The 12,216-nt window shown below is 37.9% G+C and overlaps 1 protein-coding gene across 9 annotated transcripts in view; it reads right to left on the bottom strand.

The window, feature by feature from the left end:
• The window catches only part of MBTD1 (mbt domain containing 1), a 48,065-nt gene that overhangs the window by 3,763 nt on the left and 32,086 nt on the right, over nucleotides 1-12,216 (bottom strand). For 6 of the 9 annotated variants that reach the window (XM_070393400.1, XM_070393405.1, XM_070393399.1 and 3 more), the window contains 5 exons: nucleotides 11,591-11,738; nucleotides 10,647-10,729; nucleotides 9,953-10,187; nucleotides 9,375-9,452; nucleotides 4,645-4,836 (listed from right to left, as the gene is read on the bottom strand). In XM_070393400.1, coding sequence (XP_070249501.1) covers nucleotides 4,645-4,836; nucleotides 9,375-9,452; nucleotides 9,953-10,187; nucleotides 10,647-10,729; nucleotides 11,591-11,738 — 736 coding nt within the window. The remainder of the gene's footprint in view (nucleotides 1-4,644; nucleotides 4,837-9,374; nucleotides 9,453-9,952; nucleotides 10,188-10,646; nucleotides 10,730-11,590; nucleotides 11,739-12,216) is intronic. The other 3 variants (XM_070393408.1, XM_070393403.1, XM_070393404.1) reach the window with 1 other exon arrangement.

Genomic DNA, 12,216 nt, shown 5'->3' with positions numbered 1-12,216 from the left:
AAAAACTAACAACACAATAAATATGACTTTAATATAATCTTATTAAAAAGACTCCCGGTGGAAAGGAGATATAAATCTGATATACAAATACAAAGTATTACCTATAATATAAATAGAATATAAAGTATATAACATACTAATAAAATAAATAATAAGCTGATTATTAGGTAAAATAAAAAATTTATTGACATCAGCAATTTGAAAATAATTGGTGCAAAATGGCTAACATTACCAATGGGATCACTTACTAGCAGTATTGCCTACCTGAGTTCTCATCGGATGATTTGCTTTTTAATGGAAAACAAAACCAAAAACAAAACAACCAACTGTATAGGCAGTCCTCAATTTACAAATAGGTCACCTTCTAATTAGTCTTTATTTTTATGGAGAATTATTTTTCAGTTTCCAGTATTTTCAGTGGAGTTTAGATTTCTGGATAGTCACTCAAATCATGCTAGTCAGAATTTCTAGTGACAGAAAGGCTCTTTCTATTACATGGGCAAGGATGAAGACAAAAAAAATTTTTCCTTGCTGGGTCCAGCACTGATCCTTTTTTTAAAATAAAAACATTTTTTACAGACCCAGTCCTGGGTCATGAAAATATTTTTTATGTGCCCGGACGGGAATGAACCAGCAAACTTTTGGTGCACGTGCCGATGCCCATCCAACTGAACCACACCGGCCAGGGCCCAGCACTGGTCTTATGCAAAAATTAGCTGTTTAATTATGGGATTTTGCTAACTCTTTTTATAAGCCCCTCAACTTAAAGGCTGTCCCTTGGCATAATTACTCAGTAACTTCTGACTGTCCTAATTCCTTTCCCCGAGAGCTACCCCTACTTCCTACAGAACTCATCCCTTCCAAAAAATCACTTTCCCACTTTTTAAATTAAAATGACCCCAGTCCTGGCCGGGTGGCTCAGCTGGCTGAAGCACCGTCCCACACATCCAAAGGTGAAGGTTCAGTTCCTGGTCAGGGCACATACCCAGGTTGGGAATTCGATTCCCGGTTAGGGTTCGTATGGGAGGCAGGCCAGATGATGTCTTTCTCTCTTTCCCTTCCTCTCTCTAAAAAGAAAAAAAGATCTCAGCTAGGTGTTAAAAATAAGTCTTAATAACAGCCAACCTTCAAGAGTTGTATTCAGGCCCTGACCGGTTTGGATAGAGCGTCGGCCTGCGAACTGAAAGGTCCCAGGTTTGATTCCGGTCAAGGGCATGTACCTTGGTTGCGGGCACATCCCCTGTAGGGGGCGTGCAGAAGGCAGCTGATCGATGTTTCTCTCTCATTGATGTTTCTAACTCTCTATCCCTCTCCCTTCCTCTCTTTAAGAAATCAATAAAATACATTAAAAAAAAAAAAGTTGTGTTCAGGTTTCTTAAAAAGTTATTGTTGAACCAAAATTGAGTTGGTCAAGTTTCAAAGAATTTCAAGAACAGGTGATCTTGTATAACATACTCACTGGAACCTAATCCATGGTGAGCAATGCTAAGTTTCTTCACCCAGATCTGCTAAATCAGGCAACAAACTGTGCTTTCCCCATCTTACCTGTGTCCCTTGGTTCATTTTAAATTTGATTACTTTGAAACCAAGAGATTTCACACAAAACCCTGGCAACATGAGACCAGCACTGGGAAGGGCTCTGTGCAGTGGGAGCGGCTGGCTGCTGCTATCTTGGCGGCAGCGGCAGTACAGGGCTCCCACACCCGCGTCACCATGTCTCGCTCACGGAGGAAACCTGCTTGCTTTCTGCAGGCACAGGCTCACAGAAAAGGAAAAACGTGCTCTGTATCCTTCATTATGGATCTTCTCATCACAATTGGAGGGGATGCGTATATATAGACTGTAAAGTGGGAACTGCTTATACAGGAAAAAAACCAGTTGATTTGTGAGGAGAATGAGGGCTCTATTTAGATGAGTAGGAAGCCAACGAAGTTTTCATAGAGGTGTAACTCTATGAACAATATTCAAGTGGCTACACTTTTAAAGTCAATAGTGTATGCATAGAAAAATACCATGTCTTGATTTTAGTTACAAAAAATTAGTTTCAAAAATAATGGTCTTTGATATCTTATTTAATAATTAAAAGAATAATTGTTACAGAGATGCCAATTCATCTTATTTTACTTTGTTACTTGTTTTGGTAATGATGTTAAAAAAACTCAATAGCCCAAAGACAGAAAAGTGAATACACTATACCTTAATAATAGCAAAACAAATACCAATTAGACTGTTGAAAGGTAAAGCAAACAAGACTATGCAGTTTTCCTTTCTTTAAAAAAGTACTTAATAAAAATGCTTTTATGAAAAATAGCAAGTATATATCCTTTAAATCTAACCAACATGCATTAATTGTTAAGGACATCTGAACAATACCATGAAAGTAAACACACAAAAAGAAAAAAAACAACAACAACCCCAAGTTTCATTAAAGGTGCAGTACCCACAATAAAAGGTTGATTAAAACAGTATCTTGTTATATGATGATCAGATGGCTAAATGAATGAAAAAGAATTAACGTGCTTCAAGACCAAACATGTTCCATTCAAACAGATGTTGATTTTTTAAATGCAAGAAAGGCAAATTGAGATTCTAAAGCACATCCTGAAACTATGTGCATTTATTATTAACACCAAATTTCTGGATTATGCTTCTACTCATGTTAAAATATGGAAACAATATGCTTAAAAAAAAAGAAACTCAAGATAAAGGTGAAACATTCACTCAGATGTGGAATGTTCTAATGCAGTTTTTGTTTTAATGGAACCTAAAATAAAGCCTGCCTGGTATCTTCACACTAATCACTTCTCCTTTCCAGGTCTTATTCTCAATGAAGGATGGATGAAATAGAATAGGTCCTGTGGCTACATTTCACGTTCTACACAAATGCACTTTTCCTTAGCTCTATTTTTAAAAGGAGTCACTTTGATGACTCTAGTCATTAACATTTCAGGAGACACGCTAATGGGAACCACATTTTCCTAACAAGAAGCCCGTAAATATGATAAACTCAACAGCTAATCAACAGCAGCTATGACATAGTTTAGACACTGTAGTCCTGTTTCACCCGAGTAAGACCACATGGGTCCCACAGATGTGCTCCTGCTCAGAGGACACTGCAGACCCTGGTGGGAGAAGGAAACCACCGAGGCCTGGGTTCCCACCACAGGCATCTAGCTAAGTTCCTGGGTTTCGCCAATCCCAGAAGTCAAGTTTCATTTTACACGAACCAGTCACCGCTCACAAAACGTGACGCCCATCTTCAAAAATCAGTCTAATGCCTAAAGACAATACAACTAAAACCCAATAAAAACTCAAATACATCCAGAGCTCACAATATCGATAGTTAATTACATACGTTGAAGAAGACGATTTCATATGCAACAAGTACAAAAAGATACAATTAAAGAGACAAACAAGAACGAAAAGGGTAATGTTCTTTAGACAGACTTTGAAGTTCCTTCCGTTAAAGAGCAGACAAACTTGGGTTTGCAGTCCTAACCTATTACATATATATACATATATGTGTGTAATTTCCTCTCGCTATAAGGACATCAGAGAAAACAGACTGGGAAGGATCAAGATGACCTAATAACACCGTTAGGCAAAAACTAAAGAACACATCTTAAAATGGCAAAAAAAAAAAAAAAAAAAAAAAAAAAAAAAAAAAAAAAGGCTGATAACTTGAGGTGCAAAAATATTACCAATCAACCAATCACATAAATAAACTAGCAAACAGAGGAATGAGAAGAAAGCAGGTATCAGTCCCACCTTAGTTTTCAATGTACAAAAGGCGTTTTAAACAATGCTGGCCAGATAAAACCACCTGGTTTAAAGCAACAGTTAGGATGTGGCAGAAGATACGCCAAGGCGGACACAGCTGTGGTTCTCAGCCATCTGACCTGTGCTCACACCCACTATAGTTCATCCCACGCAAACGCAGTCTGTCGGAGTGCAAAACCTTCTGTAGTCTTCCGAACAACCTACCAGCTCGGCCTAACCAATTAAACTCAAATGAAATACAACTCAATCATTATACAAAAGTAAACATGAAATTATGGAAACAAATTTCACTAAAATTCAACACCAAAATTAGCTGCGTACTGTATTTCCAAGTCCATGCTACTTCAACTAAAGATTGTGGTAAATGTTATCACCAGAACCAAGATTACACTGAAACACAAAACACATCCTTTCTAATGAATGAGATGCTATGGAATGCTATGATCAAAGCTTCATCTTTGGATTTGATAAATCAGATAGATCCCTAATGGCACATTTCTCTCCCCCCGCCCCCGCCCCCCCTGTCAAGTCAAATAAAACTCTGTAAGGCAAATGTTCAACTATTTCAATGAAACCATGAACTAATCCAAGTTGCCTCACAATTGCATAAACTGAAAGTATAACTTTACCCTAATTTAAAGCTCAGAAATGGTTTATAACAAGATAAAAAAACCTTCCTTCCCTGATGACTCATCTTTCACTAGGAGTGAAGTGACTATCGAGGAGGACTAGTGAAAATGAAGTTTTCAGTGGAAAGAAACGAAAAACTTAATGAGTCCGCACCTGGCATGCCAGACCTCGTCTCCCACCACCCTGCCCAGACTTGGCCCTCTGCAGTAGCTGAGGTGTGAGGCCACTAGTTACCTGTTTTGAGGCTGGGACTGAACTCTTGGCTAGTGCTGGGAGGTGGGAAGGCCTCCAGGGCTGTCTGTGCTGGCAGGGTTCGATATGGAGGAGGAGTCAACTCTTCGTCACCAGAGAAGCTCCTCCGCACCCCACCTGTCATGGGCAGGCTCGACAAACTGACAGGCTTCTTCCCAATTGGCATCTTCCTCTCTAAATATCAAGTCAGACTACAGTAAGCTTTTACTTACACGCCGGGCAAGGAAAGTGCATTATATAACTAGGAAAAGTCTTGCTGCATAGGATACTCTGAAAAGAGAACCAACTATGCAAGATTTGTATTTCTGAAAACAAGGAGAGTGTGTGTGTTGGGGGTAGATAATGGGGGAGGGTATATCTAGACTTTGAGAGTCTGGTGATCCTGGTTCCTGTCTCTCAAATAAATTTAAAACGGAAGAAAGCAAAATGAACTAGAGAGAGCATTACTAGCATGGAAAATGGCTGGCTAATTTCCTTCACAAAAATGTTAGCTTGAGAGGAGTTGAAAATTCTATGCAAGAGAGAGAGAGGGTTTAGCCTGGCTGAGTAGCTCAGTTGGTTAGTGTCGTAGTCCCGATATACCAAGTTTGTGGATTTGATCCCCGGTCAGGGCACATACAAGAATCAACCAATGAATGCATAAATAAGTGGAACAAGAAATTGATGTTTGTTTCTCTTTCTTTCCTCTCTAAAAATCAATAAACAAAGTTTTATAAGCCCGACTAGCATGGCTCAGTGGTTGAGTGTGTTGACCCATGCACAGGAGGCCACAGGTTTGATTCCTGGTCAGGGAACATGCCAGGGTGTGGGCTGGATCTCCAGCAAGGGGTGCACAAAAGGCAGCTGATTGATGTTGATGTTTCTCTCTCATCAATGTTTCTATCTCTCCCTCCCTCTTTCTAAAATCAATAAAACTCGCTCTAGCTGGTTTGGCTCAGTGGATAGAGTGTTGGCCTGTGGACTGAAGGGTCCTGGGTTCGATTCCAGTCAAGGGCACATGCCCAGGTTGTGGGCTCCATCCCCAGTAGAGGGCGTGCAGGAGGCAGCTGATCGATGATTCTCTCTCATCATAGATGTTTCTATCTCTCTCTCTCCCTCCCTCTCCCTTCCTCTCTGAAATAAAAATATATTAAAAAATAAAATCAATAAAAACTTATTAAGTTTTCAATTGTTTTCATGGGGTAGCATTTCACTACCCATATATGACCAAACACTGACCTTCGGAGAGAAACAGTTTAATATATTATCTGGATGGCAAGGTTTTGCTGATATGATATGTGCTCCCCTAATTTTTGGTTTATAATACACAATTTTAGAAAACACGAATATTTCCTGGCGCCCTCTTGTGGACATTTTGAGAACAACACCGTAGTTAGGGATTAGTTGAAATAGTGCCCTCTTGTGGGCAATCTGAGAACAGCACCCCAGTAAGGGATTACTTGCAATAGCGCCCTTTTTAAATTATTATTTTTAACATCTTTATTGTTGAAAGTATTACATATACCCTCCCTTCTACCCCCATTGACCCCTTCTAGCCCGCCCTGACCCCAGACCCAGGCCTTCACCACCCTATTGTTTGTGGAAAACACTTGTATTTCTTATTCTGAAGAGCAGTTCTAAAATTTAAAGCATGTTGCCAAGTTCTTAAGCAATCTAATTTTTTTTTTGAAATATCCTTTGGTTATAGTTTCATAAGGGAACATAAGCCTTCAAAAATTTATACAATGTTTTAATTAATAAAAAAGAAGGTATTCTAAACTTTGCAAATACTGAACCAAGCATACTTCATTAGTCAGGTTGAAAGCTGAAGAATACTTACATATACCTGTGAATATAAATTGTATTTGTTTTCTTCCAGAGTATACAAATGACCCAGGCAAGGGCAATCAGAAATTATGCTTCATAAAATCAAGACTAAAAGATAAATCTAAGTCAGACTGTATTCCTATGTAAAATGATCTGGAAACTAAGCTATTAGTGAGCACACATTCACCTCAATTGCCAAACTGAAATCATGTACAGCAATCATTTAGACTTTTCCTAATATACTACACACCTAGAGGTAAAAATGCCAGGAGAATCTCCAACTCTACTACTACTACTAGCCCCTGAAGATGACATAGAAACAGTGCTGGTTTTCTGGCTCTTAAATGACTAAGCCTTGAGGAAAAAAAGGCTTTTCAGACTGAACGGAGCACATGCACACAACAGTCTACAGGACCCTCTTGGCAGAGTATGACTTATTTTCCAAAGCACTGGTTACCAGTTATCCTTTTATAGCATGAACACAGCTCATTACAAAACAAGCTAGAATAACGAAGCCAAGCAACTGTCTATTTCTGTAAGACATAAGCACTACCAACCCATATACTGATGGATGATTTTGGATACACAAAGACCAAATAGTTATAAGAAAACAACAGAGCCAGAATATAATAATCTGTGGGCAAAGTTCAAACAAATGAAAGGTTTTGTGGCCTATCTGCTATTGATATACATCTGAATGCAATGGGTGACTTAGGTTCCTGGACCCCACATTCTTTCTTATTTGGTAAGTAAAGTTTTGTGGGGAAAATTTCTAACAAATAATTTGTTGACTAATATAAAAAAACAAAAGGAGCAAATAGTTCCTTTATAATGAAGACTGCTTCTTCTTCATTCATATGGCACAATTCCTTATCCTCAATTCCAAAATTCCAAGTTTCTATAAAACCTTGGAAACAAAATCAGACCTCATGTGGTGATCCTCTTTATAATCTTTATTTGGCCCATTTAATGTAAATATTTATATATATTTTGTTTCATAAAATGCTCCAGAGTCTGCAATGGGTGCTACATTAATGTATACTACGCACACTATACTTTTTTAAAATCCAAAAAATTCTGAATTCCAAAATACATCTGGCCCCACGGGTTTACTAATAAGAGAATCTGAGTCCATAGTTCTTTCCTTCTATGTCCAAAGGACAATTTAAAGACATTAGATAGAAAAAAAAGACATTAGAGATGATGCCATAACACGAGCAATTAAAAGGTTAAAGAACACGTACATTTATAGCTCAATTCTTTTTTCCCAGCTAATCCAGCAATCTGATGTTAAATGTCACTAAAAACTGGGGTACTGATATTATCACTTCATATTTCTTCCTATGTTCCTACCACATTAAGCTCCATAAGCCAGAAACAAACCCTGCAAGTGCCACACTAGAGAGGCGTGTGAACTGTGTATATAATAGTCAGAAACTAGTTGTGAAAAATATCGTCATATAACCACTGAGTAATAAAAAACATTCTGACATTCAACATCTTGGAAAGAAATTTCTGGAATCTCAACGTCTTGTCCAATAGAAAGAAAAGACAGCTCAAGCAGCCGTGCTCATCAACCGTACAGAAAGCTTAGTGCTCACATCTACCAGGCTGGTCCACTGACCAAGTTCCCGGTGACTTCTCCCTCGTCATTTCCAGATAAATAGGAAATCACTGTGGCCGGCCTGGTCTGGCAATGCTCTCTGCAGTCTGAATATCAAACGGCAAGCAGCTAGTGGGCAAAATAACTCTGGGCCTATGGGAAACTCATGCCTCCAATACAAAGAGAGGGTAAGAGACAGGCCTAGAAGTTATCGCTCCTGTGAGGCAGGTCTGGGTTCTGTGCTGGAAGGAAACCAAAGCACCAGTGCAGTGGTTGGTGGAAGTTTTCATGTTCCCACAGGAAGAATTACAAACCAACAATTATGACCGGGAAGGTTAGGACATATTTTTTTTTTTTTCTTATGCTTCTTCAGTCTCCCGGATGGTAATGAGACAGATTAGCACTTATTTGAACTTACGGCAAGTCAGCTGGGAAAAAACTGATTTAGTCTTAACCTTCAAATGTACTTTTTACTTTTAAAAATATCTTTACATGAAAAAAATTGTATCTTAGAATGAAATATTCCACGACCATCTTCATGAAGAGAATCTGTGGCTCTCTATGGTGGAGAAAAAAAATTTGACCGGTTGATAGAGCATTGGTCTGTGGAGTGAAGGGTCCCAGGTTCGATTCTGGTCAAGGGCATGTACCTTGGTTGCGGGCACAACCCCAGTAAGGGGTGTGCAGGAGGCAGCTGATTGATGTTTCTCTCTCATATATGTTTCTAATTCTTTATCTCTCTCCCTTCCTCTCTGTAAAAAATCAATAAAAAAAGAAAAGAAAAAAGAATCAGAGCTATCAATATATTTGGCTATTAACCCCAGTAACCATTCATTGTAAGGTAAAATATAAAAAGCATATTTTAAAAAATTTTCTTAAGTTTGACTTTGCTAGCCACCCACTTGAATTTCTTATAAGTACTGTTCTAGAGTTTAGTTTTATAAGAGTTTCGGGTTTATTAGGCTCCAAGTCTACTATAAGCATCAAGCATCTGCTTTTAAAATTTTTAAATAAAAATGCTTTTTTAAAAATTAATTTCCAGTAGGTTAACATATTATTTCAAGAATCATTTGTAGATTCTATTCTTTACCATACATGTTATAATCATTTTTCCTGTCAATTAAAATATGTGGTTCTCATTATTGCAAATGTTTGCCTTTTATGGCATACTGCACCTTTAAGTGTAATACACAGCGCACAGTCATCAGCTCTCACAAGGGATATCACTTTCTGTGCAAAAATACCGTGGCCCCAATTGGTTAACAATTTAGGAAATGTATATAAACACCATGTGGTGACCCACTTTTCTTATGTCCTTTGTATTGCTGGGACTTAGCCTTTTTCTTCTGTTTTGATGAACCTGATTGGCTTTCTCTTGTCGCTGAAAGATAAAAGGGAAAATTGGTACAAGATAATTGCTTACCACTAACCATAGGTACAACTTAAATGAACTATCTTTACCAAGAACTGTTATACTTGTAAAATTATATGATGCTTTGAAAATAAGAGTGCTTGTTCTGATAAAACCATAAACCTCAATACCAGACAGATTCCACTATCTACTCAATAAGCACTTATCATGTTCCAGTAAATTATTGGCCTATCATTTTAAACTCATTAAAATAGGCCGACTTTAATGTGGTAAGTGCTCTTACTATTGTGTTTCTATAGTCATTAGGAAACTCACTATTGAGTTTGCATGGCCATGGTACACATGGTCTAATTCTGTGATACTGTTTTTGAGTCTTAAGATCTTACCTGGCAACCAATCAGACATAGGTATATTCTTGTCCTGTGAGCTCACAAGATGATCATTGTGAGACAGTCCACTGAAGAACTGCTGACTTTTACAAAAGGACACCTTTTTGTATACCAACTTACACTGTGATGCTGGAGGCTGTAGTTGATATCCAGTTAATTGACACCACCCTACAGGATAGAGGTCAGGAGACTCACAGTCTACCCACTGGTCATATTCTTCTTCCCATCCATCAAAGTGTATCCTCAAGAGGCGATGAATGATTCGAGTTACTGTGGCTACACATATTAAACGTGGCTCCATGAGATCTACTGCTTCTAACTTCATTCCGACACGAAATCCGTGATTTGGAACATCCTGACATGGAGAAGCAAAACATTAATATTGGTGAGAAGACGAATGCATAACTCCAGTATCACTATGAGAGGGAAAGAAAGGAAGCAACATAACCACATAATGTAATTTAAACCAAAAACTCCCCAATAATTCTTTAGTCACTGAAACGTGTGAAGGTGAAGCATTTAAGAACTAGATAGGCAACGTATTCATTTTTATGTTACTCAGATTAAAAAATGAAACCCTGTTTGGAAACAAGCTTCATCTCCTAGATAAAGGAAGTATTTATATTGTTTTATTACTCTCTATTTTTTAAAATATAAATCTCCAAAAAAAAAAAGGAAAGAAAAAAATAACAAAAATAAAAAAATACATATATAAATGTCCACTAAGAAATTCTAATAAAAGCAGATAGTTTCTCAATAATGATGTACATTTTTGTGTACAATTCCACATAATCATGCCATCAGTGAAATTTACCTTATTAAATAGTTTTACTGGTGCTGCAATGGAGCCAGTTTCCCTGAGGTAGTCAAACCATTTAAAAGGAAGTTTAGTGTAACCTGTAGGACACAATTGGTTTAAGTAGCAGTTCATTTAAAATTAGCATAATACTAAAAGCAGGTAACAAGCAACTCAGCACAGGCTCAGGTTTGAGGTTATAATTCACGCTCTAATACTGTTGAGTCTCACAGCTCCTCCATGTTATAAGGATTTTCCTTCTTTTCTAGACAGACACTGGTATACCCACTTATCCTAATGCAAACGTGACTCTCCTTTCCTCTGTCACCACAGGAACTACAGACTTCAGCTTTCTCAACCCCAGGCTTAGAACAGTCTAGCATTTAACACCTTCCAGTGACATTTTTTTCTTTGCAAGAAAGAAAACTCACTGAACTAATACTATTTTTTATAGACATCTGGGTTTGTTCCCCCCACCCCGCCCCTTCTTTTCTTAAAAGAAAAACCATAGGCTCAGATATTAAAATCAGAGAAGTTGTTAGTTAAACCATGAGAGCTATTTAAGGTTCTACCTTCTTTTAAAAAGCCACATGACTCTAAAAATGGAAACTTGCCCCCTCAACACTAAAGTATCTATTTAAAAAACCAGTTAAATGTATGCAATAACCTATTGAGCTTAATCACCATTTCAACAGGGCTTGAGAATACAAATTCATATTATAAAGTATATGGATGCTCAGAAAAAATCCTATACTAACAATTTATTAAAGCTACCTGGAATACAGGGCTTTGATTTTAGACCACCTCACAGCTCTTGTTGTGTGTGCATATATTCATATATGCAATATATACACAGATATTCACACAGCAAGAAGCCTAGGGCTGTGTTAAATGTTGTAAACAGATATCACATAAAAGGAAAGCAAGAATGAAAACCCAGTATGTGTATTAGGATGAAGTACCTCTAGGTGGAGTAAGTTCAATCATGTTAATTTCACAGAAACCAACAGGGAAAATAGAAGGGGAGGTTGCATGATAACAGAACCAGTCAGATCCATCTGCTGCTTCTGAGCCGTCGATCCCAATCATTAGGAATCCGTCAGCCAGCACCTTTTAAATGAAAAGAATTCCAAGTATTTGAAATTAGACACCACTATTTTTTAAAAAACATATTGATTTTTACAGAGGGATAGAGAGTTAGAAACATCAATCAGCTGCCCCCTGCACGCCCCCTACTGGGGATCCAGCCCACAACCAAGGCACATGCCCTTGACCGAAATCGAACCCAGAACCCTTCAGTCTGCAGGCCGAGGCTCTATCCACTGAGCCAGACCAGTTAGGGCTAGACACCACTATTACAAAAATGACCCTTTAAGTTTAAGTAACATACTAAAAGAAAGGAAAATCTATGACATAAAAGATTTCTTAAAAGTAAAAAATGCTTGCCAGGGGATTCTTAGGCCTGAGAACTGAGAACCACTCTTTTAAATCTTTTCTTATAAGCAGTTTCAGAAAAGAGGAAAAAGAATAAAAAAAAGAAAAAAAGAAAGTACTACCTACCAAAAGGAAGAAAAGGCACAAAAAGTTA

Source organism: Myotis yumanensis, unplaced genomic scaffold, assembly GCF_028538775.1.
Source record: "Myotis yumanensis isolate MYYU_CA2020_CCGP unplaced genomic scaffold, mMyoYum1.0.hap1 SCAF_16, whole genome shotgun sequence".
Classification (NCBI taxonomy): domain Eukaryota; kingdom Metazoa; phylum Chordata; class Mammalia; order Chiroptera; family Vespertilionidae; genus Myotis; species Myotis yumanensis.
The sequence above is the reverse complement of the archived record's forward strand: the minus strand, read 5'-3'. Positions and strand labels throughout refer to the sequence as shown.